Source organism: Alternaria burnsii, assembly GCF_013036055.1.
Source record: "Alternaria burnsii strain CBS107.38 chromosome Unknown 705, whole genome shotgun sequence".
Classification (NCBI taxonomy): domain Eukaryota; kingdom Fungi; phylum Ascomycota; class Dothideomycetes; order Pleosporales; family Pleosporaceae; genus Alternaria; species Alternaria burnsii.
In genome coordinates, this window is record NW_024066107.1 from 2,113,715 (window position 1) to 2,135,464 (window position 21,750).

At 51.4% G+C, this 21,750-nt stretch overlaps 9 protein-coding genes across 9 annotated transcripts; 5 read left to right on the top strand and 4 right to left on the bottom strand.

Moving 5' to 3' along the window:
• Positions 1 to 30: 30 nt before the first annotated feature.
• Positions 31 to 1,359, top strand: GT037_000750 (mitochondrial carrier; the record flags this gene model as incomplete). Its single annotated transcript, XM_038925797.1, has 2 exons — positions 31 to 145; positions 197 to 1,359. 2 exons carry the CDS (start codon positions 31 to 33, stop codon positions 1,357 to 1,359), a joined length of 1,278 nt encoding a protein of 425 aa, XP_038791653.1.
• Positions 1,360 to 1,627: 268 nt separating this feature from the next.
• GT037_000751 (alpha beta-hydrolase) lies at positions 1,628 to 2,515 on the bottom strand (the record flags this gene model as incomplete). Its single annotated transcript, XM_038925798.1, has 1 exon — positions 1,628 to 2,515. One exon carries the CDS (start codon positions 2,513 to 2,515, stop codon positions 1,628 to 1,630), a length of 888 nt encoding a protein of 295 aa, XP_038791654.1.
• Positions 2,516 to 2,872: 357 nt separating this feature from the next.
• On the top strand, positions 2,873 to 4,623 carry GT037_000752 (cytochrome p450; the record flags this gene model as incomplete). Its single annotated transcript, XM_038925799.1, has 3 exons — positions 2,873 to 3,001; positions 3,056 to 4,158; positions 4,227 to 4,623. The coding sequence occupies 3 exons, from the start codon at positions 2,873 to 2,875 to the stop codon at positions 4,621 to 4,623; spliced, it is 1,629 nt and encodes a 542-aa protein (XP_038791655.1).
• A 45-nt stretch (positions 4,624 to 4,668) lies between these two features.
• On the bottom strand, positions 4,669 to 7,771 carry GT037_000753 (uncharacterized protein; the record flags this gene model as incomplete). The annotated part of the gene is made up of 5 exons (XM_038925800.1): positions 4,669 to 5,053; positions 5,118 to 5,562; positions 6,076 to 6,960; positions 7,036 to 7,496; positions 7,554 to 7,771. The coding sequence occupies 5 exons, from the start codon at positions 7,769 to 7,771 to the stop codon at positions 4,669 to 4,671; spliced, it is 2,394 nt and encodes a 797-aa protein (XP_038791656.1).
• Positions 7,772 to 8,568: 797 nt separating this feature from the next.
• Positions 8,569 to 12,230, bottom strand: GT037_000754 (nrap protein; the record flags this gene model as incomplete). The annotated part of the gene is made up of 2 exons (XM_038925801.1): positions 8,569 to 11,685; positions 11,736 to 12,230. 2 exons carry the CDS (start codon positions 12,228 to 12,230, stop codon positions 8,569 to 8,571), a joined length of 3,612 nt encoding a protein of 1,203 aa, XP_038791657.1.
• A 400-nt stretch (positions 12,231 to 12,630) lies between these two features.
• GT037_000755 (protein-l-isoaspartate o-methyltransferase) lies at positions 12,631 to 13,355 on the top strand (the record flags this gene model as incomplete). The annotated part of the gene is made up of 2 exons (XM_038925802.1): positions 12,631 to 12,732; positions 12,789 to 13,355. 2 exons carry the CDS (start codon positions 12,631 to 12,633, stop codon positions 13,353 to 13,355), a joined length of 669 nt encoding a protein of 222 aa, XP_038791658.1.
• Positions 13,356 to 13,407: 52 nt separating this feature from the next.
• GT037_000756 (uncharacterized protein) lies at positions 13,408 to 14,362 on the bottom strand (the record flags this gene model as incomplete). The annotated part of the gene is made up of 2 exons (XM_038925803.1): positions 13,408 to 14,049; positions 14,111 to 14,362. The coding sequence occupies 2 exons, from the start codon at positions 14,360 to 14,362 to the stop codon at positions 13,408 to 13,410; spliced, it is 894 nt and encodes a 297-aa protein (XP_038791659.1).
• Positions 14,363 to 14,730: 368 nt separating this feature from the next.
• GT037_000757 (cystathionine gamma-synthase) lies at positions 14,731 to 16,887 on the top strand (the record flags this gene model as incomplete). Its single annotated transcript, XM_038925804.1, has 7 exons — positions 14,731 to 14,796; positions 14,847 to 14,941; positions 14,989 to 15,747; positions 15,793 to 16,128; positions 16,186 to 16,376; positions 16,479 to 16,705; positions 16,768 to 16,887. The coding sequence occupies 7 exons, from the start codon at positions 14,731 to 14,733 to the stop codon at positions 16,885 to 16,887; spliced, it is 1,794 nt and encodes a 597-aa protein (XP_038791660.1).
• A 3,378-nt stretch (positions 16,888 to 20,265) lies between these two features.
• On the top strand, positions 20,266 to 21,457 carry GT037_000758 (uncharacterized protein; the record flags this gene model as incomplete). The annotated part of the gene is made up of 3 exons (XM_038925805.1): positions 20,266 to 20,798; positions 20,853 to 21,233; positions 21,298 to 21,457. The coding sequence occupies 3 exons, from the start codon at positions 20,266 to 20,268 to the stop codon at positions 21,455 to 21,457; spliced, it is 1,074 nt and encodes a 357-aa protein (XP_038791661.1).
• Positions 21,458 to 21,750: the final 293 nt, after the last annotated feature.

Genomic DNA, 21,750 nt, shown 5'->3' on the forward strand with positions numbered 1-21,750 from the left:
CTCCCTGCTGCCACTCCCAAAGTAGGCAACATGGCGATGGCCACGCAGCGAGCCGAGGCAGCGGATCCGACCGGCGTGGGCGAAGTGTCGCTCGGCCAAAAAATGATGTCTGCCGTCTCGGGTAGTGTCCTCACGTCGTTGCTGGGTATGTCGCATCTACGCACTTGTCTGCCATGCCAGAACTGACACCAGCAAGTCACCCCTCTCGACGTCGTCCGCGTACGACTGCAATCGCAAGAAACCGTCCCGACCACCTCGCCACGCCCACGCGGATTCAATGGCCCGACACTCACACAATTCCGCGATCTACCACCCAATCTCGGCATCTCGTCGTGCTGCAGAGAGGTTTTTTGGATGAACAACAAGGCACCCTTCTGCGTAGCGGGGCCGACCATGGCGCCCATAAACCCCGCCGATTTGAGCTGTGCCGTGGAGGAGGTCGAACGCAAAACCATAAATAGCACATGGGACGGTCTGCGCAAGATTGCCCAGAACGAGGGCCCGCGGACACTCTGGAGAGGACTGTCACCGACTCTAGTCATGGCAGTGCCTGCAAACGTCATCTACTTTGCCGGATACGACTGGCTGCGAACAGCGCAAGCCTCACCTTTGCGACAAACGGTTTCCGATGCGTACATACCATTAGTGGCAGGAGCCACTGCGCGAGTTCTTGCTGCCGTAGCAGTGGGTCCCATCGAAATATTCCGAACACGAATGCAGGCAGCAAATTCTACTGCCACCGCCGCTGGGCACTTCCGCGATACAATGGACGGGCTCAGAGAAATGGTCGGCAGCCAGGGTGTCTCCAGTTTATGGAGAGGCCTCACGTTGACCCTCTGGCGCGATGTACCCTTCTCCGCCATGTACTGGTGGGGTTACGAAGCCACAAGAAACGTTTTGACAGACCAACGAGGAAGAAGGGAGGCCAGGAACGATGGTTTCGAATTCCGCATGGGCCGAGGCGAGGAGAGAGTACGGAGAAGAAGCAGGTCAAGAAGCCAAGAGAACCATAGAGATACATTGGTCGACAGCTTCATCGCTGGTGCTACGTCAGGAGCAGTTGCTGCTTTCATCACCACACCATTTGATGTTGGAAAGACACGCCAACAAGTTGCGCGGCACATGGGCGACACTGCAAAGGACATCGCAAACTCAACACGGCCAGAAGACCAATCCATGCCACGCTTCCTCGCGCACATCTATCGCGAACAAGGCATGCCGGGTCTGTTCAAGGGCTGGGCAGCCAGATGTCTCAAGATCGCGCCTGCATGCGCTATCATGATTAGCTGCTACGAGTTCAGTAAAAAGATGGCCTTGGATATGAATGGACGGCGGGAACGGGAACGATTAGAAGCATGAACTGCAACACGCCCCACCACCAACCCCGGTGTGTAGCACACATCACATCCATTACTCGCGTTGTCGGCTTCACACATCGTATGATAATTGCATAGCGGCGCATTGGGAGCGTACAGGTTAAAACCCACTCATGGTTGCATTGGCGGCGTTTCGTGCAGACAATGGGCGGGCATTGTTTTATTATGTATTTGGAACCGGATTGAAGCGATACCAGTGAATACGTCTGTACATGGCACAGGCAGCATTCAATAATGAAAGGTCACAACCATTAGTCATGCTGACTTGCTTTTTCAGTACCTTGTCTACTCACATCCCTCAAGAAAGCGAGGAATGCTTCCTGACATGTCTCTGCCTGACTGACATATATCTCATGGCCCGGGCCCTCGATGAGCACCAACTTACTTCCTTGGATTGTCTCAGCCAAAATCTCCATGTCTTGTACTTTCACAGCAGCACTCTGCGTTGGCGATAAGATCAATGTTGGTACTTTGATCTCCCTCAACCACGGTCTCGCGTCCAGTGTTGACAGGAACTCCGCATACTGAGCCAACCCCTCACCATCACTAACAGCAATTTGTTCCAGATACCACGCAAGATAGTGCGGATCCGAAACCGGAATTGTGCCAGGAACTCGCGACAAGGCCTCCGCCCAACCCCGCGATCCAAGCTCCCTGCATGCCGCCGGCCAATTCTTCTTACCGAACGCGAAGAGTTGTAGAGCTTGTGGCGGCAAATGGATAGGTGTTGAGCATACTGTCAAGCTCAAAACTCTCTCGGGATGTTTGGCTGCGAATATCTCGCCCAGCATACCTCCAGTTGACTCGCCAAGGAGATGCACCTTCTCCACGCTGAGTTGGTCGAGCGTGTCGAGGATTTCCCCCAAGATTGAATCTACAGTATAGTCATACTTTGCTGTGTCCTTTGGATAACTAGAGTGTCCGTGGCCTCTCAAATCGCGTCGTATGACACGGTATTGGCGAGATAAGATTGGGACCCAATGGTACCAGAACGCGGCATGCCGCCCAAAACCATGTTGTATCAAGATTGTCTCTCGGGTTTGCCAAGGATCGGTAAAGTCGTCGAGGATGTAGTGAGTTCGCTGACCGGAGGGGTGGTGAACGAATGTCAACCCGGATGCGTCGCGATCTAACGGCATGGTCGGCAAGTGTCGAGACTGTGAAGCCTTCGTGTCGCTCGGGTTTCTTTACTGTCCATGTTTTTCTACTCAACCCTAACCTCATATCTTCATTGCCGACTTCATTCCACTAGTGCCGTACTGGTGTATCCTGGGGTACATCGGTTTGTGGGGCATTTGCGGGGAAGCTGCAACGCCCACGACTATACCCCAACGCTTGGTATGATACGGCATCAGCAAGAGCTACCGTAAAGATTGAAAGACTTCAAGTTTTTTTTTTTACAAGTAGAGCTGAACTATCATAGGTTGAAGTTGATCTTTGAACAGTCAGAATTCGTAGTGACTGAGCTTTTCATCTCCACATATCGAGCATCGGCCATGTCCATCCTCGGTATCGTTCAGGCATCTTGGGGATCATCCTTTGTCCTCAAACTAGGGCTAATCACTACAACACCAATACTACTCTTGTTGACGGTATACTTCATTGTTGTGCCGAACGCTATTAAGGTAACGCTGTTCATCCCATAGCCCGTCTCGTATCTCTACTGACCTCACCTGTAGGATTCTCGGCGTCGACATCTACCACCAGGCCCCAAAGGGCACCCATTCGTCGGTTCTCTCTTTGAGCTCGCAGATACGGAAGCTGTGCGTGATAAAGTCGTCGCATGGCGCAAACAATATGGCCATGTATTTCACACCAAGATTGGCGGAACAGACTACATATGGCTATCTTCACCAAAGGCCGTCAAAGACTTGATGGATAAGAAATCGAACATCTATTCCTCGCGAGCCCCTGCACCCATGGCACAAGATGTCTTATCCGCAGGCCGACGCCAATTGTTCATGCAATATGGACCCAGGTGGCGCAGCATCCGAAAACATAGCCACGCGCTCCTCAATCTCAACGCAAGTATCAATTACCAACCTGTTCAAGACTTTGAGAGCAAAGTTCTGTTAAAACAATTGATGCAAGATCCCAACGATTTCATGTCCATCAACAGGCGCTACTCCGCCAGCGTCATAATGCTGGTCACATATGGTTATCGCATACCCAGTTGGGACGATCCACTCATAAAACGCATTTACGACGTGCTGGAGCGCTTCACTAGAAATACTGCACCAGGAGCATGGGCCATTGATTCGTTTCCTGCGCTAGCGTCCTTACCGCAATGGCTGTTCGGGAATTGGAGAATACACGGCCAGAAGCTCCATGAACAGGATAGCCAAGTGTACCTTGATCTCTGGAACAAGCTCAAGAAGGACACGGATGCCGGAGTAGCAAAAGATTGCTTCACAAAGACATTTTACCTAAACGGACCCGAGAAGTCGGGCATCGATGAGCTGGCTGCAGCGTACACGTGTGGTGGGCTGATTGAAGCCGGGTCTGAAACTACAGGTACGACACTGAACAACTTTGTCCTTTCTATGGTTTTATTCCCTGAGGCGCAAAAGAAGGCACAGGAAGAGTTGGATCGTGTGGTTGGCAAGGACAGATTGCCGACGTGGGAGGATGAGGAGAATTTGCCCTATGTGAGAGGTGTGATTAAGGAAGTATTGAGGTGGAGACCAGTGAACAAATTTGGAATGCCGCATGCGACTAGCGATGATGACTGGTACGAGGGCTGGTTCATTCCCAAGGGAAGTATTGTAGTGCTGAACTGGTGGTATGACTCTCTGTCTCTTCACTTTACTTGTTGGCATCCTGAGATGAAGATTTTACTGATCGTTACAGGGCAATTCACAACGACCCGGACCTCTGGCCCAACCCCTCAGCTTTCGATCCCTCTCGCTACCTAAACCATACTGCATCTGCAGCACACTACATGAATACTGCCGATCCTTCAGAGCGTGACCACTTCGCCTATGGCGCAGGACGACGCTCATGTCCAGGCGTGCACGTCGCCGAACGTTCACTTTTCATCAACGTGTCCCGGGTACTTTGGGGGTTCAATCTTACTAAGAAGCTTGGAAAAGAAGGCAAAGAAGTACATGTCAACACAAAGATGGAGCCCGGGTTCTTTAGTGTGCCAGAGCCATTCCATTGTGATATCCGGCCTAGGAGTGAGGCGCATGCCAAGGTTATGAGAGCGGAGAGCGAGAGAGTAGAAAGAGATGGATTGGATTATTGAAGAGGAGTTTTGATCATCGTAAAAGTACTACTTGCTGTATCTTTCTCAGTATCCTTGCCTCTTTGGTGGTTCCTGGTAGCCTAAATTCCAGATCTTATCACTCTCCTCGCCAATCCACCGCTGGCTGTCGTTCGGATAATCGACCGGCTGCCTAAAATAGATATTCTCTTGAGACAACTCTACAGCCTGGCCGGTCAATGTGTCATCTGCTAAAAAAGCATCAATAGCCTTGTTCACAGTTGACAAAGGCGTAATGTGCTCTTTAGGCCAGCGCTTTGCAACTTCTGGAGGACAGAGATTTGTTGGAATAAAGGCTGGGCAGATTGCGTTAACTGTGATGCCCTCCTTGACAAATACGGGTCCAGAGGCGCGGCACAGACCTACCACGCCATACTTGCTGGCTGTGTACTGGGGGCATTGTATCATGGAACTTGGGCTCTCGTTAGTCTTGTGCTCGGTCTCAACACACAAGCACCAGGAGAAGAAGTACTTACTATAAACCGGCCGCACTACTCGTGGCGACAAATTTGCCCTTCCCACCACCTGCCTCCTTGCTTCTTCTAACATAATACTTGAACAGCCACAATCCCTGCATCACGCCCTCGAGGTTGACCTCCATAGTCTTCGTATTCAACTTCTTCACCAGACCTTCTTCATCCACCTCTTCCTTGTCCATATCCTCAAAGATGTTCTGTCTATCGTCGATACCGGCATTTGCATGGCAAAAGTCCAGACGGTCACCGCCCCATTCGTAAGCGCGCTTGAAGAGCTGTGCTTGCGATTTATAGGAGGAAACATCGGTTTGGTGGAAAATCGCGTCGGAGCCAAGGCTTGCGGCTACACGTTCGCCTGATGATGGATTCAGGTCTGCGATGACGACTTTGTAGCCTTTGCTGTACAGGTGGGTTGCTACTGCTTCGCCGATGCCGGAGCCTGCACCTGTTACGATAGCCACCGGTTTTGACATGTTTGTTATTATCCTTTTACTCCGTTTATTCCAGATATGATGCGAGTTGCGAAGGTAACTCTAGGATTTGCAAGTAAAAGGTACTATATGTCGTTCCGGTGACTCTAGCTCCAAGCTCGCGTCTTTGCCGATCGGACGCATCCTCCGGCTAAGCTGCACGGCAGGCATCATCGTGGTTGTGGCCATGGGGCGTGGAGATGGGTCGCGAAGACCCCACATGAAGCACGCCGGGAGTTGTAGACAGATACAGGTTACCCCGCACTAAACTGCATGAAGCGTGCGGGGGTGAAGGTGCTCGGGGACTTCCGACCGATGAGCATCTTGGGTGATATCTACACGTGAACATTCCTCGGCGAGAAACACGACTTTGCTAACAGTGAGATTGCACATTTTTTCCAATGGATATGCTTGGTTAGTGAGAGCGCAGAATGATCTTGGAAGCGTCGAGCCAAAGTCACTATGCACATGCCCACCAATCTACTTACCGGAAACGAACATGTCCCACGCCGCGCTCAGACAGTCTAGATCGACATTCTCCAATTTATTTCCTTCCTCAATTTCTGGCCCATAGACCTTGGTCCTTCCTTCTGCCCATGCACTACCAGCCTGTCCATGCACAAAAGTTATGAAGTCCTCAGCTAATCTTCGAGCCGTCTTCTTCGCCTCAACAGGAAGGTTTTCTTCGAAGTTTTGGAACAAGAACGCCGCATCCAACATATGCGTACTTTTTCCTTCGAACCTGCCTTGCCAAGGATTTGGCTCAGTGAAGAAGTAGGAGGAAACCTTTCCTTTGAATGCGCGAGCGTAGTACTTTGCAGGGAGACGGTACGCAATGTTTGTCGCTAAGTTGACGATGGAGGACATGGCCTCATCGTCAGGGGTTGAAGGTGTAACACCATATGCTGATAAGACGGCTTGGGCGACAGACGTAGGAAGATTGCGAGAGAAGGATGAATGGATCGCCGACGCCATCCCATCATTTGGAAGGCCCATGAAGAAGAAGACATTGCCATCATGAGCACATGATCCTATCAGCAACTCTTCGCACCAGCTGTTGTTCAGACTCAGGATCGTATCGGTCGAAAGTTGCGCGAATGTGGCTGCTTCTGAGACAACATCGCCATCGATGTAAGGTAGGAGTGGCATATCCATTGGAATCTTTTCAACAAGTTCCTCCGGGCTCATGGCGATAAGACTATTGATACGTTCGTGGGTCGAAAGGTGCGTGAGGCCTAGTTTTTGCACGATGGCGTTATATGATCTTTCAGCAACAGACGGTGATAGTGGCTTGAGCATGATCGGTGTTCCCGACATGCTTATCGCACGTCTGAACAACGGCTCTTTGGAGCTCAATTGATGCAAAACCGAGACTGTTTGCCTGGTTAGCTCTGTTACAGCCCACTGAAGTACCACAAAAGTGGACAACAAAGGAAACAACAACATACCAGCACCAGCGCTCTCACCAAATAAGGTAACGTTATCCGCGTCACCTCCGAATGCACCGATGTGCTTTCTAACCCACTGCAACGCACATCTTTGATCCCTCAAACTGTTATTCCCAGGGTATCCAGCTTTCCTCAATTCCTCGCTCGTCAGGTTTCCTGGGGCACCTAGACGGTAGTTCACGTTGACGACGATAACTGGGGTGCCAAGGTTTGCGCTCATTCTGACTAGACGCGCTGGATCGTACTGCGGCCAGGAGTTTGCGCCCATGATGAATCCACCGCCATGTACGAAGACCATCACCGGGATGGCAATACTCATACCACTGGGAAGGGATGGAGCAGTAATGTTGAGGTTGAGGCACTCAGTGCTGGACATGGGAATCTCAGGGCCAGTGCCGATAGCACATTGGATCAGGGTAGACTGTTCGAATGCGCAACCGTCCATTGCTGGCGCACGAGGTCTAGTGTTGTAAGTACGCTACTTGAAGGATGAGATGAGTGGAACAGAAGTGACTTACCCGAACTCTGTAGCATCAACCATTCTCTCCCCATACTCAGCAACAAGCTCAGGCACTGCAAGCCAATCCCCCACCTTGCCATACTTGATCCCCAGATATCTTTTCAAGCCCTGCTCTTCTCTGCCAACACAGGAAATGAGAGGCGTTACAAGTGTAGTCTTTATCCATTCCTCTTCAGTACAAGCCCGCAGGCCACTTGACAAAACATGAGGAAACATATTGTTGAGTATATTTCACTACCATACCTTCCATCTTATATTCCCTTCTATTCACTGTGAACCAGGCGCCAACTAGTGCCTTTACCAGATGCAGCATATACCGAGTAAGCACGCACAGACCAACAGAGACGAAGGAGGCGGATACTCCAAGCTAAGCGAAGTCCTCCAGGCTGAATGCAGCAAAGTAGACACGTGACATCGGCCGAAACCCATAGGATTTATATGACAAGAGTCTACGCTATGACCCTTGTCACGTGTACCTGAGATAGTGTTGAGGGTACCGCGTTCATAACCCTTGGCAGTCTGGACAATACTTTAACTACTTTGGGCGTTGTGGAGTGGAACTGCGGGCCTGAGAGCGGGAATAGCGACATGTCATGCTAAGAAGAGTTTGGTAGACTTGTCATGTCGACCGAACGGTTATACTTCGTATGTACGCTTGTGACAGTAACGAGAAGGCGTCAGGGTCGAACACGCTCCATGCATCTCAGCATTTTCATGCTAGATCTCTATCTTTCGTTGCCGTTTCTCCGTTATTTTCGGAACAAACTAGTCAGGACCGAATTGGGGAACGGATTTCAGAGGTGCGGTATTGTGCATTTGGCATGCTCATCCTTCGATCCTGCCAAAACGCGCGTCTTGGCTACTGAGCCACATCATTGTTGAGTACACCAGATACATAACGCGCTGCTGATGTTATGTTTGAGAACGTCAGTGAACTGGGTACTGAATCCGTTTCATTGTCTCTCTGAGAACCTTGTGATAGAAGCTCCTATTCTCTGATTACCTACAACACACTAGCTCTTGACGTCAATGCTCTTAACCAATTCCCCACCTAGTCGCTTAATCTCATGCACAATGACCTCTGAATTTACTTTGATCTCAACGGTATCCTTCTTTCCAGTGACTGGCACGCTGTTCCATCCAGCTTTGATCTTCCAACCTCTCTGTGCGGTGGCTATCGGATTCCATAATCCGACAATTTTGTCCAGTGTCTCCGGGTCCCAGAACCATAACACAGCATCGCCATAGACATCTAACAGATCTTGTGCAAAAAGCTGTGGAAGTGGTGTTGCGGCCGGCGATAAACTTGATGTTGCCTTTTGAAGGTCGAGATTCTTGAATTTGGGTGTGCTCTTGGTAGATTTTGTTGGTCTGAGAGTGTACTTTGATGATACAGTTATGACTATATCGAAGTCGGAGACACCAGGCGTGAAGAGCAATCCTGGGTTCAGAGCCTCTTGCATCTTAGCAGCATCTATGTTGTTGATGTGCACCAGCAGACGTTCTTCGTCCGCACGAACAGCCTGTGTAGCGGCCTTCGCCAATGCGGTCAAGCGCGCAGCAACGACCTTCTCGGGCTTTGCTTTGTTTGTCCAAGTTGTACCCTCTTCGTCTAGATTGGTCGCAGCGAAGAGCACGACGCGGTTCATAGCGGGATCTATGCGACGCCACGCTTCGAATCGTGTCCGCAACCGGTCGAGATCTTCAGACTTCATGCCTTTGGATGTGGTGTCCTCCAGATCTGCAGGATTTGCAGAGAATGTTGTTGAGAAGTCTACAATGAGCGGGACATGTCTCCAGTCCCATCGACTGATCCATGACAATGTTCGTAGGAAACCGGTGGTTGCGGTTGAAGGTACGGGCCAAGGGTATGGTTGTAGGAACGTGCGAATGACGAGAAGCTCAATAAGTTCAGGTGAAAAGTGTGGGGCGAGGAGGTGCGACGCGAACCACTTCTTCGTCAACCGTATCGCTGGGGAAAGGGCTAGGAATCGGGTACATAGGGTTTGTAGGACTTGCGAATGTAGAGGCGCCTGTACGAACTCGCGCTTGTACAATGCCAGGGATGTAGCCGCGGACTCTCTCGATACGCCATCCAGCGACTTATCCTTGATTTGACGATCGAACAGAGTAGGCTCACGGTCGTGATAGATACGGATTCGGAACGTGAAACCCGCAACCACAGTGACATCAAGGAACGCCTGGTTCTGAGCTGGCTGTGACGGGTTCTCCATGCCAACACGAGCGACGTAGCCGGCTTCGAGCTTTGACAAAAGCTCAGCTAGCCTGAGCAGGAAAGCGATCTTGGTCCGCTGTATGGCACAAAGGTCATCCGGCCAGCGTCCAGAACCTTCAAATTGTAGTACAACTGAGGCGGGAGTGTGGCCTGGGGATGGAACATCGATGGATGAATAACGTAATTGCGGGTCCGCAACTCTCAGATGACGAAGTCGAAGCGGGAGCTCTTCCAAGTCCCGGATGTCCTTCTCCATTGCACTGAAAGCGTTCATAATGGGTAAGAATGGCGCCGTTCCGGACTGTCCCTGCATCTGACCAGCCGGTATAAGGCGGCCGAACGCATCGCTTGAGAACCTGGCTGACTCTGCCACTTTGTCGCCCACATGCTTACCTAAGATGTAAAGCACAATCTGTTCCATCACCGAAGCTGATGTGTCTTTGACGGACCAAACAACACTCTCGAGAATGCTACCATCCTTGAAGCGCCTGAGCTCCGCCTTCTCGCCCCAGAATCTGCGGAAGGAAGCAGCTTCCTGCTTGTTCTCTGCGGAAGGGCCATGATCAACGGTACGAGTGGCGTTTGCAGGATCCGTAGCGAAGTTTACAAGTATGCTCTTGCTTTGCTTTTCTTGCGGGCGTCGCGATGATATGGACCAGAATTCCTCTACAGGCATAGTAAAAGACAGAGCTGTGATACGGTCGCCAAGAGCGCGGGTCAGGGTACTGTTGATTTTCCTGCAAGTCTCGGTAATACGTTGGTCGTATTCCTCGCCTGCTGTATCAAATCCAAGCGACGCGAAGGGGATTTCGAGTGTGGCGTCGTAACGGTACTTCAACAACTCTGTCTTCAGAATAAAGGCAGCGTCAAAGTGATCGAACACAGAATCGCTCAACATGTCTAAAGTTGCTTTGGCTTCAGATCGCAAGCGCGAGTAGGACCATGGGGTCATCTTGAAAAGGACGTTCTGTCCTCGCGGCCCGTCAAACACGACAGGCGAAGTCTCTGTCTTTGGTATAGTAATGTTGGTTGCCTGGAAGATGAATGGTTTCTTGGTAAGATCGCCTCTCGACAAGAACTGCAGTGTCGACTTGAAGAGTTGATAGCTACTGAAACCAGAAGAAACGGTTTGAGCGCCAGTTCCGGCATTTGGCTGCAAGAGAATAGCCATTATTGCAGCCCATTCGAAATTGCCAAATCCCCCCTTGCGAAGCTGACTGGCAAAACCACGCTGCTTCAGCCAAATACGACCAAGTATACAAGCATCCTTGAACGCTTCAGCCCTCGATGCGGTACCGTGGAGAAGCTTGAGGTAGGCTGTGACGTTGGTATCCGACTGTAGAGTGTTGTTGTAGAATGGCGTCGCTGTAAGAGCCTTGCCGGACACTTCGTCATCGTTGCCCTTGGGGCGCACGCAGTTCGAGTTGGGCAAAAGTTTACTTGGCGCAAAGGTGTTTTCTGGCAATGCGACCAAGATGTTGATATGGCATTTGGAGCTCGAGAAGTCATCAGCATCCCCATTCCCGCTCGGACGTACAGTCAAAATGGGTTGGAGCTGGTTTCCATTCAGAGTGCCGAAAGACAGTTTGAACTTGTGCTCTTTCGAAGACTTGATCCCAGCAGCCAAACAAGCCAGATAGTAGGAGCGCTTGTAGAAGTATCGGTGGTTCAAATAGTCCTTGTCGGTGAAGATGCTCTTCGGCATTGTGACTACCAGATCGACGGAGAAGACGTCTTCGTGTCGAGTCGCAGTCTTGAGCGGGTAACTGCCGGTCGCATTGATGTTCGCAGGTCGTTCATACTGCAGCTTATACAAGGCGTCTTTTGGCGGGCGGGGAGTGGGGAAGGGAACTGCGACACCGGCTGCCTTGAGGGCTTTCTCGGCTTCAGCGATCTGCGTATCATCAGCTCATGTTGCTTCCACTCAACTCTTCTGTAACGAACCGGTAGTGGATCGCGGCTGGGTATCTGCTCAATGATGGTCTTGAGGGCTCGCATTGCGTTCTCTGCAAGAGCTTCTCTCTTGCCGTACTTTAGCTTGACCTGATCCAACAGGTCATCCAGCTGGAGCTTGAACATGTTTGACTTGAAGGACTCGGCCGTGTATACGCCGTCCTGGAGGCTCGGCGCAGGTCTCTTGGGTGGCTTCGCTGCGCTCGTCGCTTTGCCAGCGGGGGTCTGCTTTCTGCTCGGATGAACATCTGCCTCTTCCTCCAAGCTATTTTCCTCATCCTCGCTCATGCTCTCGTCGTCCTCGCCATCTTCGGCGGCTTCCACGCCGTCCATGTCGTCTCCGCTCTGGGCGGTTGCATCTTCGGCGTCGCTTGCGTCCAGCGCGGCTCCAGTGTCGGCCTCACCAAAGTCAGCAAAGCTCCCTTCGCTCTCGGCTTCCGAGTCGCTGTGCTCGAGCTTCCTTCGTTTTGTCGCGGGTGGGGCCATGGCGGTTGTGCGTGAGGGTTGGTCGAATGCGACGCGAAATTTCTCTGGACTTTTGGCGCGACAAGGGTCGTCTTATCGATAGCAGGGATCAAGCATGTCGCGTCCCTTACATCACACCCCTCATTGACAGCTCCACGAGCTCCTCACCTGGGCGCGCTTGCCACATGTACTCTATGCATGCACCATGAGCTCTTGACAGTCATAATCGCGTTAGCCTGGAGCTTCATGGTGGTCAACAATACACATGAGTACATATCTACTTGACTATAGTATCCTTTCCCCTTGCTCTCCTAAAACATCTCTACTCACGGTGCCGTTCCTAACTAAGCTCAACCGCATACGCGGGCCCTCTCTTTCCACCAGTCACCGCCATATCGAGGTACAGAGTAGAGCTTTCAGCATGGCTTGGCGGAGTTCTGGGGAGACTAACGAGGCGCTGATCACAAATCTCGTAAAGAACAAGCTTATTGGGTCTGAACGTGTCAGAGACGCCATGCTACGGGTAGGATTAGACGTGTCGAAAACAACAACTAGTTCAGGTATAATAACAGTCAATAGGTTGATCGCGCGCACTACGCCCCAGCATCACCTTACGAAGATTCTCCACAGCCTATAGGCCACAAGGCCACCATCTCCGCACCGCACATGCATGCTTCAGCGTGCGAAACACTTCTCGACCACCTCCAGCCCGGTGCCAAAGTCCTTGATGTCGGTTCCGGCTCAGGCTATCTTACAGCTGTTCTCGCCAACCTAGTTGCGCCTAACGGAACCGTCATTGGCATCGATCATATTCAGCCCTTGAACGATCTAGCGGATAGCAACATGCGCAAGTCAGAAGAGGGACAGAGCATGTTGGAGTCAGGGCATGTCAAATTTGTGACTGGGGATGGGCGGAAAGGTTGGGCAGAGGGCGCGCCGTACGATGCCATTCATGTCGGAGCTGCTGCTGCTGTCCACCACCAGGCCTTGACCGATCAATTGAAAGCTCCGGGCCGGCTCTTTGTCCCAGTCGCCGAAGGCTGGGCCCAGTATATCTATGTCATCGACAAGAAGGAAGACGGTAGTCTTGAGCGCCAAAAGTTGTATGGCGTACAGTATGTGCCGTTGACGGATGCGCCAGTGTAGGTCAAGGTAGAATTCCAAGGGTCTTGTAGTCTATAGCCGTCTTGTACCACTACTATCCAACCATGCCCTCGAACAACTCGTCTCTGCTCCTACGTAACTCGTCAAGCCTGACCTCCAGCTTACCCACTTCTTTCCTGGCAGCTTCCTTGTCTGCAGGTAAGCCGCCAAACTCGGCAACCTGCCGCTCCAAGCCCTCGACTCGTTCTCGCAGCTCATCCAGAACCTTCTGCTGCTCCAACATGTCGGTGATCGCCTCGGCAGATCCAATGTTCTTGGATCCTGGCGTCATATTTCGCGACTGCGACGATTGAAGGGACGACAATTTGTCTTCGTGTTCGCGCATCTTTGTACGTAGGTGCTTAACCTGACGCGTCTGTTCCGTCGTCTGGCGCTGGAGGCTGGACGGCGTTGCGAAGGCGGGGTTCGTTTGCAGCTCGTGCAGTTGGGTTCGGAGGAGGGTTTGCTGCTTATCCAAGTAGTTCTGTAGCGTGTGAATATGCGCCAGCTGATTCGTGAGGCTCTGTGAGGCGGTGGTATGCTGTATGAGAGCGTGCGCGATGGTCTCAGGTTTGGCGGCCGGTGCATTGAGGGCTACAGCTGTAGATGCCAGCGCATCAAGCGCCTGCTCACCTTCGGGAGTCAGGCTTGCTTTGAGGCTCGATAGTATCTGTTCGTCGTCTTCATTCCTTTGGACCTACCGTCGTGAGCGGTGTGCTCGAAGCGCGACAGCTATTGCGGACCTATAATTCTCATACCTCATCCAGCTCCTTTAAAGCCTCCCTCTCTAAGCGCTCCATTACCGCCCTCTCATCGTCCGCCCTCTCGTTCGCCATAGACAGCTCACGGAGTACTTTGAGCGTTTCGTCATTGCGCTCGAACGTCGGCACTGTACGACCAGCGTACTTGTACGACAGCCATGAGTCGATATGTGCCCAGTCCTGAGCCTGCGCACGTTGCTGGCGCGCCTTGGATGGCGAGAAGAGGTCCGATGGGGTGAGGTTGTCCATTGTTGTGCCGGTGGTATCGTGTCGATTGGGGAGCTAGCCTAAGCTTCTACAGAAGAAAGACAACGCAAAAGTGGGGCCAGTGCGAGCGTGAACCGGTTCAAATGCCCCAGTCGAGGGTGCATATGTGGATGCAGTCACGTTCCGGGCTGCCATAGAGACGCGGAGAAAGTGACGCTACATTATCGATAACCTTAAATTTCCACTGAGCACGTCGCAAGTGCCGAAGTCGGAGCTAATCGGCTTTTGGAATAATCCCTTGTGCAATTGGAGTCATTGCGTCTTTATATCTGATATACCTGCCCCATTACTGGTGTCCCTCTCACCCTTCAGTCTCTGTTCTATTATTTCTCCTCATATCAACTTTGAACATGTCGCCAATGGTCCTGGAGAATGACGTAGAAGTGGGAGAGAGTCTGCCACCGGCAACTGAGCACGTGCGTCCAACTTCACTACTGGACTCCATACAATGTACTAACGAGCGTAGGCTGTCAGTGTCTCACTGCCGACATGGCGGGCAAACGTAGGATATGAAGAGGGTGAAGAATGGGTTATCAGCAAAATGAAGACTGGTTATCCTAGGTGCGGTGTGGCGAAGTACATGGCGAACGCACGCTAACCATCAAAAGATTCTTTATACATAAGGTCATACAAGCCTTTGCGGCTGCCATCGTCGAGAAGCATGGAAAAGATGGAGAGAGTGCGATGCTGTTTCCCACAAACGCTACCGCATCAAGATGTCAGGACTTCTTCCTACGCCAAGCACCCGACCTGGATGCGTCGCAAGTCCGCATTCTTGATTTCGTACCTGCAGCTGAGAAAGCACGTTCGGAAGAATTGCAGATCATATCTCCGAGGGTCTCAGCTGTTCTCTTCCCAAAAGAGCGCTTTAGCATTGCCAAAGCATTCTGGCAGCACTCTGGGGACGGTGTGTCAAGTCGAAGAGCGGAGTACTGCTCCCAGCTTTTCAAGGAAGGCATTTTAGTAGACGCTTCGACGCTTAATCAGTCAGCAAGAGTATGCAAGGGTCCCAGACGATATCAGAAGAAGACGTCAATTGACCTGGACACCTCGGGCGACTTCGCCAACGGCAATGGAGAGGTGCAGGATCCCACTCAGTTTGTGGAAGAGAGATTTGGTCGAAACCTGGATCTCTCCAAAACCAAGAACGCAAAGTTAGCCATTCGCCGGCGCATCGCGGGTTCATTGACTGCGGACGTCGGTTTGACAGAAGCAATGACCTTGGATCATGATGCTGCAAGGAGGCGGCCGGTCGCAGGATTCTCTGAAGACGATGTATATCTGTACCCCACAGGAATGAGCTCAATCTTCAATGCTCACCGGAATCTCTTGAGAGCAAAGGGCTCAAAGAGAGCCATTGTTTACGGGTAAGCCTCCTATCTCGTCCCTTTATACCACGCTGACAAAATCAGCTTCCCTTATATCGATACACTGAAGATAACCGAGAAGTTCGGACCAGGCTCGCAGTTCTACGGGTTCGGCTCAGCAGAGGAGCTGGACGACCTCGAACAGCGTCTGGAAGGCGGTGAAAGATTCGTCGCGCTGTTCACTGAATTCCCAGGAAATCCGCTGCTGAGATCACCAGACCTAGAGCGGATACGCAAACTAGCGGACCAGTACGACTTCTGCGTAGTTGTAGATGAGACTATTGGCAACTTCATAAACGTCAACGTTTTACAATATGCCGACGTCGTTGTCAGTAGTTTAACCAAGGTTTTTAGTGGAGACAGTAACGTAATGGGTGGAGGGTAAGCACTTCTTGTACGTCTGTGTCCCAGAGAACATCTACTGACAAACGTTCAAAGTCTCGTGCTCAACCCAAAAGCAAAAAACTATGCCCTCCTCAAACGAACATGGGAAGAAGACTACGAAGACAACCACTGGGCCGAAGACAGCATCTTCCTCGAACGCAACAGCCGAGACTTTGTCTCAAGAATTGATCGTATCGGTACCAACGCTGAAGCCATCTGCGATGTACTGAGCGCACACCCTCGCGGTAAGTTTTCCTTCCATATCTTTGTAATTCTCTTACACCCTTACGTTCATATACTTTTCGCCGTCACATGTCAAACCAAAGCATCTGCCTAACACTGGACAGTCAAACAAGTAAATTACCCCAAGACGTCACCAACTCGCCCTTTCTACGAGAAATGCCGTAACCCCAACGGTGGCTACGGCGGTCTCCTGTCCGCGACCTTTTTCACTAAAGCGGACGCCATCGCTTTCTTCGACAACCTCGATACCGTGAAAGGACCCAGTTTAGGCACAAACTTCACGTTGAGTTCGCCCTACGTGATTCTTGCGCACTATGGAGAATTGGACTGGGTAAGTAATTTACCTTCTGTCTCGCTGCTGACATGGCGGCTTTGCTAACAATGGTATCATAGTGCGCGAAATGGGGCGTTGAAGCTGATTTGATTCGATTTAGTGTGGGGTTGGAGGAGACAGGCAAACTAGTCGAGACATTCAAAAGGGCGTTGGATGCCATTCCTTCCGCGCAGTCGTAGTTTGGGGCGAAACGAACGAGAATATAGCTGCAAATGTAGCGATGCAGGCCAAATTTCAAACGTACCGATGTATGGTTACTGAACATTTGCTAAGTGTCTCGTACTTGCTGTATGCAGCTGCAGACATCGGTGGCACTTATCTGTCGAAGTCGTTGCCATGGATCTCGTGTCCAATTCATGCAGTGAGAGTCCAGGCTATGGGAGTGCTCCTCCAGCCATGAAAGGTATCTCTGTACATCACTCGTTCGTTACTACACTCATAAGAGAACATCATGCTCTGTGTCGATCTTGCACTCAGGACGGGAAAATTAGAATCGAGAAATGTCTGACGCAGATCTTGCGCTGCGATGGACACAACTTTTCGGACATACGCCGGGATCAGAACCTAGTCATGAGAGAAAGGACGAATGCGTCATGCTGGAACCATTGTGATCGATCACACAGGTTTTAGGTGGATCATGTCACTGATGATGGAGAGTGAACATTGTAGCGAGTCAGTCGACACACTATACGCGTATTCCCGACGGAAACCAGTTTCCCCGTCACATCTGTAACGTTTTGTTGTTGATCGTCATAGGTGTTTTCCACAACCTGCACATATTGCTTAGGTATGTTCTGCGACACGTACTCGGTAATTACTGGCCTCTGGCATAACCGAAGTATCATTACCCTTGACTATCCCATGCAGGGACCCATGTTGGTCTGACAGTCCCTTGATGCTCGTGTCGCAAACTTCAATCGTTCTTGTCTGGGTGCATTTATTGGTTCGCAAAAGCTACCTGGGCCGTTGCTGGGTCGTGAAGGCAGGCCGTTCTATTGATTGGATGCTGTGAGGCTCTCTGGGGCGGTTGAGCAGTTCCGACATTCCGGAGTGAAGCACAGTAAGCAGTATGGAAGGCCTAAGAGGGCTGTGATTCGGCCAGGTCATTTGCGAGATCGAAGTCCAGTAGCGATCAATGATGAGGCTTGGATGAGGTCTTGTAAGGCGTCTGCTTTGTCACTAAGAATAATTAGCTTACGATAAGATAAACACGCTTCACGTCTCTGTGGAGACGCGCAATGGCAATGGAACAGTGAGCCAGTAGTAAATGCAACCACGGTTAGTGCTGTCAGTGATCTGCAATTGACAGGCTGCGCGTGCTACGTTATTCTTTCGATATCGTGTTAGACGAAACACCTGGGTATATCAGTTGAGCCTGTATAGCATGCACTATGCTAAGAGCAGAAACGGTTCCTCCACACATTTGAATCAGTCATTTGCATATTCGACCTGACGCAGCGAATTCATTTAAAATTCAGCTTCACTTGAGAACTTCACAGTGTTGTCATAACTGCTAACAACTGTGACAGCTATGGCGTTTAAGTTGGCATAGTGCGATCCAAAGGATATTGGAGGTATCGTATAAGACATGTGACAAATGTGCCTATAGTACAATACCGACAATGTGGGTACTCCAGTCCCTGCGACTTACCAGGGAAATACCAGGCTGGGCATTTTCGCTTCGCATGAACTTCGCTTCATGCTGCCTGGCGTGAGTGCGTCTTAAGCTCGGCTTCTTATGGTCCATCAGGCGTGCCAGCGGCGGCTGGGAAATATTTGTGTGAGCAGACTTGCAGCAACCCAGGGCTGAGCCTCAATTTTTCGGGGACCTGAAGACTACGGTCGCCGCCGATGCGTTACGGCTGACCAACTTTGGAACCATGGAGATGCCTGCGGGTACCGTGGGTCTTTAGATAATAGTAGACTATGAGTCCCGCACGCGATTATCTCGTGTCCTTGCATACATGACCGCAACGGTGGTATCAGCGGCCAGGTGGTGACTGACTTGCATAATATCAGAGCTATGATGAAGCCGAATGATTGCTGCCGGCCGGCATCCTTTGCGTGCTCGCGTACCAGGGCGGAATCGGTATAAGTCGACTCCGGCGCAGTGGATCCACACAAAACCGAGCCGTCTCAAATTCGAGAATAGGCAGGACCCGCTACTTTCGGCGATAGTGATTTGTGGCTTTGATGAGATGGCTTTTTAGGGGGAGGCGTGGAGTTGCAATTGGCGAAGAGCCCTGTCCAATCACAAGGGCCTTGGCACTCATAGCGCCACGACACACTTCACACGCGTAGCTGTGTGCTCGTCATTGCACTAGGGGTCACGATGGCCTGAGTTCTACATACGGAGCCGAACTCCAGTCTCCGCAAACACATCAAAGGTCAAGCTTCTCTCGGAGTGGGGCCAGAATATCTACAGCGAAAGGCAGCACTTGCATGCCCCTCCGAAATTTCAAACACGTGGACTCTTCAGCATCCCATCCCAAGGTCTCGTTTAGGTCACCACCATTTCCCTCTATACTTTCATACGACGTTGTTCCCAGAGTCACATGTCTTCTCTGAAGCTTCGAGATGTCTTCCAGAAGTGAGACCACTGCAGGCGTGCCGCCAAGTTCTCGCCGTTCACATTAACGGCATCGCTTCCGAAAGACAACGGGCCGCTTAGGCATTGGCCAGCACGAGCTCGGGCGATACTGCAGCGAGCCAAATTTAGAACGTCACAATGAGCTGTGCATTGGCAGAGCATGACACGGGGTTTGAATTGATGAACAGCATGCTCCCGTGGCAGTGTCCGTGATCTTTCAGGTTGAGGCTGGGCATACGCCACCCCTCTTTCGACCGCATCTTACCCGAAGCCGCACACATCCTGTCTATCGTGTATTGTCGCGGCCCACCCGCGGCTAACGCAGAGAGATCTGACAGGCCATTTCTCAACACCAAACTTAACACGGTTTGGCTCTTCGTCACAGGCGCGGGATTATGAGCGCCACCAACCCTCTGCTTGGCGAATAGGGCGCCCATCAACGCCAACGCTGTATGTAACGATGGCATCACTTTATGGTTGTCAGGGACAGACTTTCGGATTAGTGGTGGGTTCATGGCGAAGAAGTTACTGGCAGAACACGAGGCATGCCTACTATCCTTGAATCTAGAGAGAGTCGCGCAATTCTTCCTGGTGCGTGGGTACCCCCGGCCCAGGCCTCCCAGGCACCCATTGCGGGTGCACGTCCTGTGGCTAGTCAACGGTCGGAGGGCTAGGATTGTTCACGACTAGGATCAGCATCCTTCGAGTCCGCAGCCGCAAAGCCGGCTCTGTCGCTGTTGGGTCATGAAGCTCAGATGCTCTGTTCCTGTGCATCCAGTATCCCCCATGTAGGGCGCAGACCACATGGGCACCGTCAAACGTCAAGGTTAGATTCGTGATTCTGCCTCGCATTCAACTTGCCATAAGGCTGGTATAATCCCACCTGACGGGCCGTGTCCAGAAACACAAACGTACGTCTACCCCACTGGTACTCTCCGCATCAGATGTTGCCTTTCCGTTGTTGAACATGACCCATCGGTCTTCCAAAACCCATCAACCCAAGACGACGACCATCTCACGAAGACTTAGGGACCGTGCCGACCAGAACTTATCTGTTCAGCCACCAGAAATTCCACAAATAAGAGGAGCTCGCTCCCACCGTGCCGCAGACTTGCCAACGCCCCGCCACAATTCCATTGATTATCAGACGCCCGGGTCGCACCCACTTTCACTAGCCTGGAATACTTCACACGTTCTCGAAGACATCCCACCTAACAACACCTTCCATTTATTGGAGTCTGACCACGACCCGTCTCGCAATCCTTCTTTTGCGCAAGCATTAGATTTCTCGCATCACGAGTCCCTTCAAGGTTCCAACTCCGAACTCGAGTCAAGTGTTAACCTTCGAGCGGCGCACATTTCACACGACCAGCCCACACGAGCACCCGCTCTTGTCTCATCGCCAGTATCTTCCATTTCTGGTAGCAACAACCTCGAGCTACAGTTGTCGGCAGACCTCGAGCAGCCGAACAGATCGTTTCTAGAATTGCAAGATATGAGGTATTTTACCCCACTGACCATAACGTGAACGTGAACGTTTTCTGACACGAGCAGCACCTTGGGCTTCATGATGCCATCTTCGCAGTACGGTATGGGTCATTACGGCTCTTCACAGACCTCTTACTCGTCAGGCTATCCACCGCTGCAATCTTACGCGGAGCCAAGGTCTTCAAACTCAAATCCATACAGCTCATCTTATGCTTCAAGTCCAGTGCACAACGAAAGTCAGCAAAGAAGAACTGACCAGCACCCTATTCTGCCGCCATACCAGCCCCAGCACCCATCACTTCCACGGAGTCCGTACCAGCAGCAACAGTCTACCGATCATTTGCGAGGCCATGCATCTCCTATGGCTCCTTCGGCACATTCTTATACGTATTCAGCGCCCCATAACAGCGTCCCGGCTCAGTCACTGGGTAGTAACACCTACTCATCGTAAGTTGATCAGGGATCTAGCGGAGATCGTCACTGATAAAAGGTAGTTCACAACCGTACCCAGCAACTACTTACGGTTCCAACGAGTATCACCCTCTACCAACGATGTATCCACCAACGACCACGACACCTGCCGTGTATCCTTCGTACGAGTCTTCGCAGAGTGCTCCACCACCCAGTGGCTCAGTACCTGCACTGTCTTCATCGCCGAGCACGCAAGGTAATTCAGTAATGCCACGTGTTGTGAACTCTCGACCAAAGCCGCAGTGTTGGGAGCACGGGTGCAATGGACGGCAGTTCTCTACGTTCAGTAACCTTCTGCGACATCAACGGGAGAAATCAGGAACTGCGTCAAAGAGTTCCTGCCCCAGATGTGGGGCTGAGTTCACACGTACCACTGCAAGGAATGGACATATGGCGCATGACAAATGCAAGCCAAGAAGAGCATCAGAAGCAAGCGGATAGATGAAGTCGCATCTCACTGTTTGATCTACCTAGAACTATCCGTGTCGCGAGG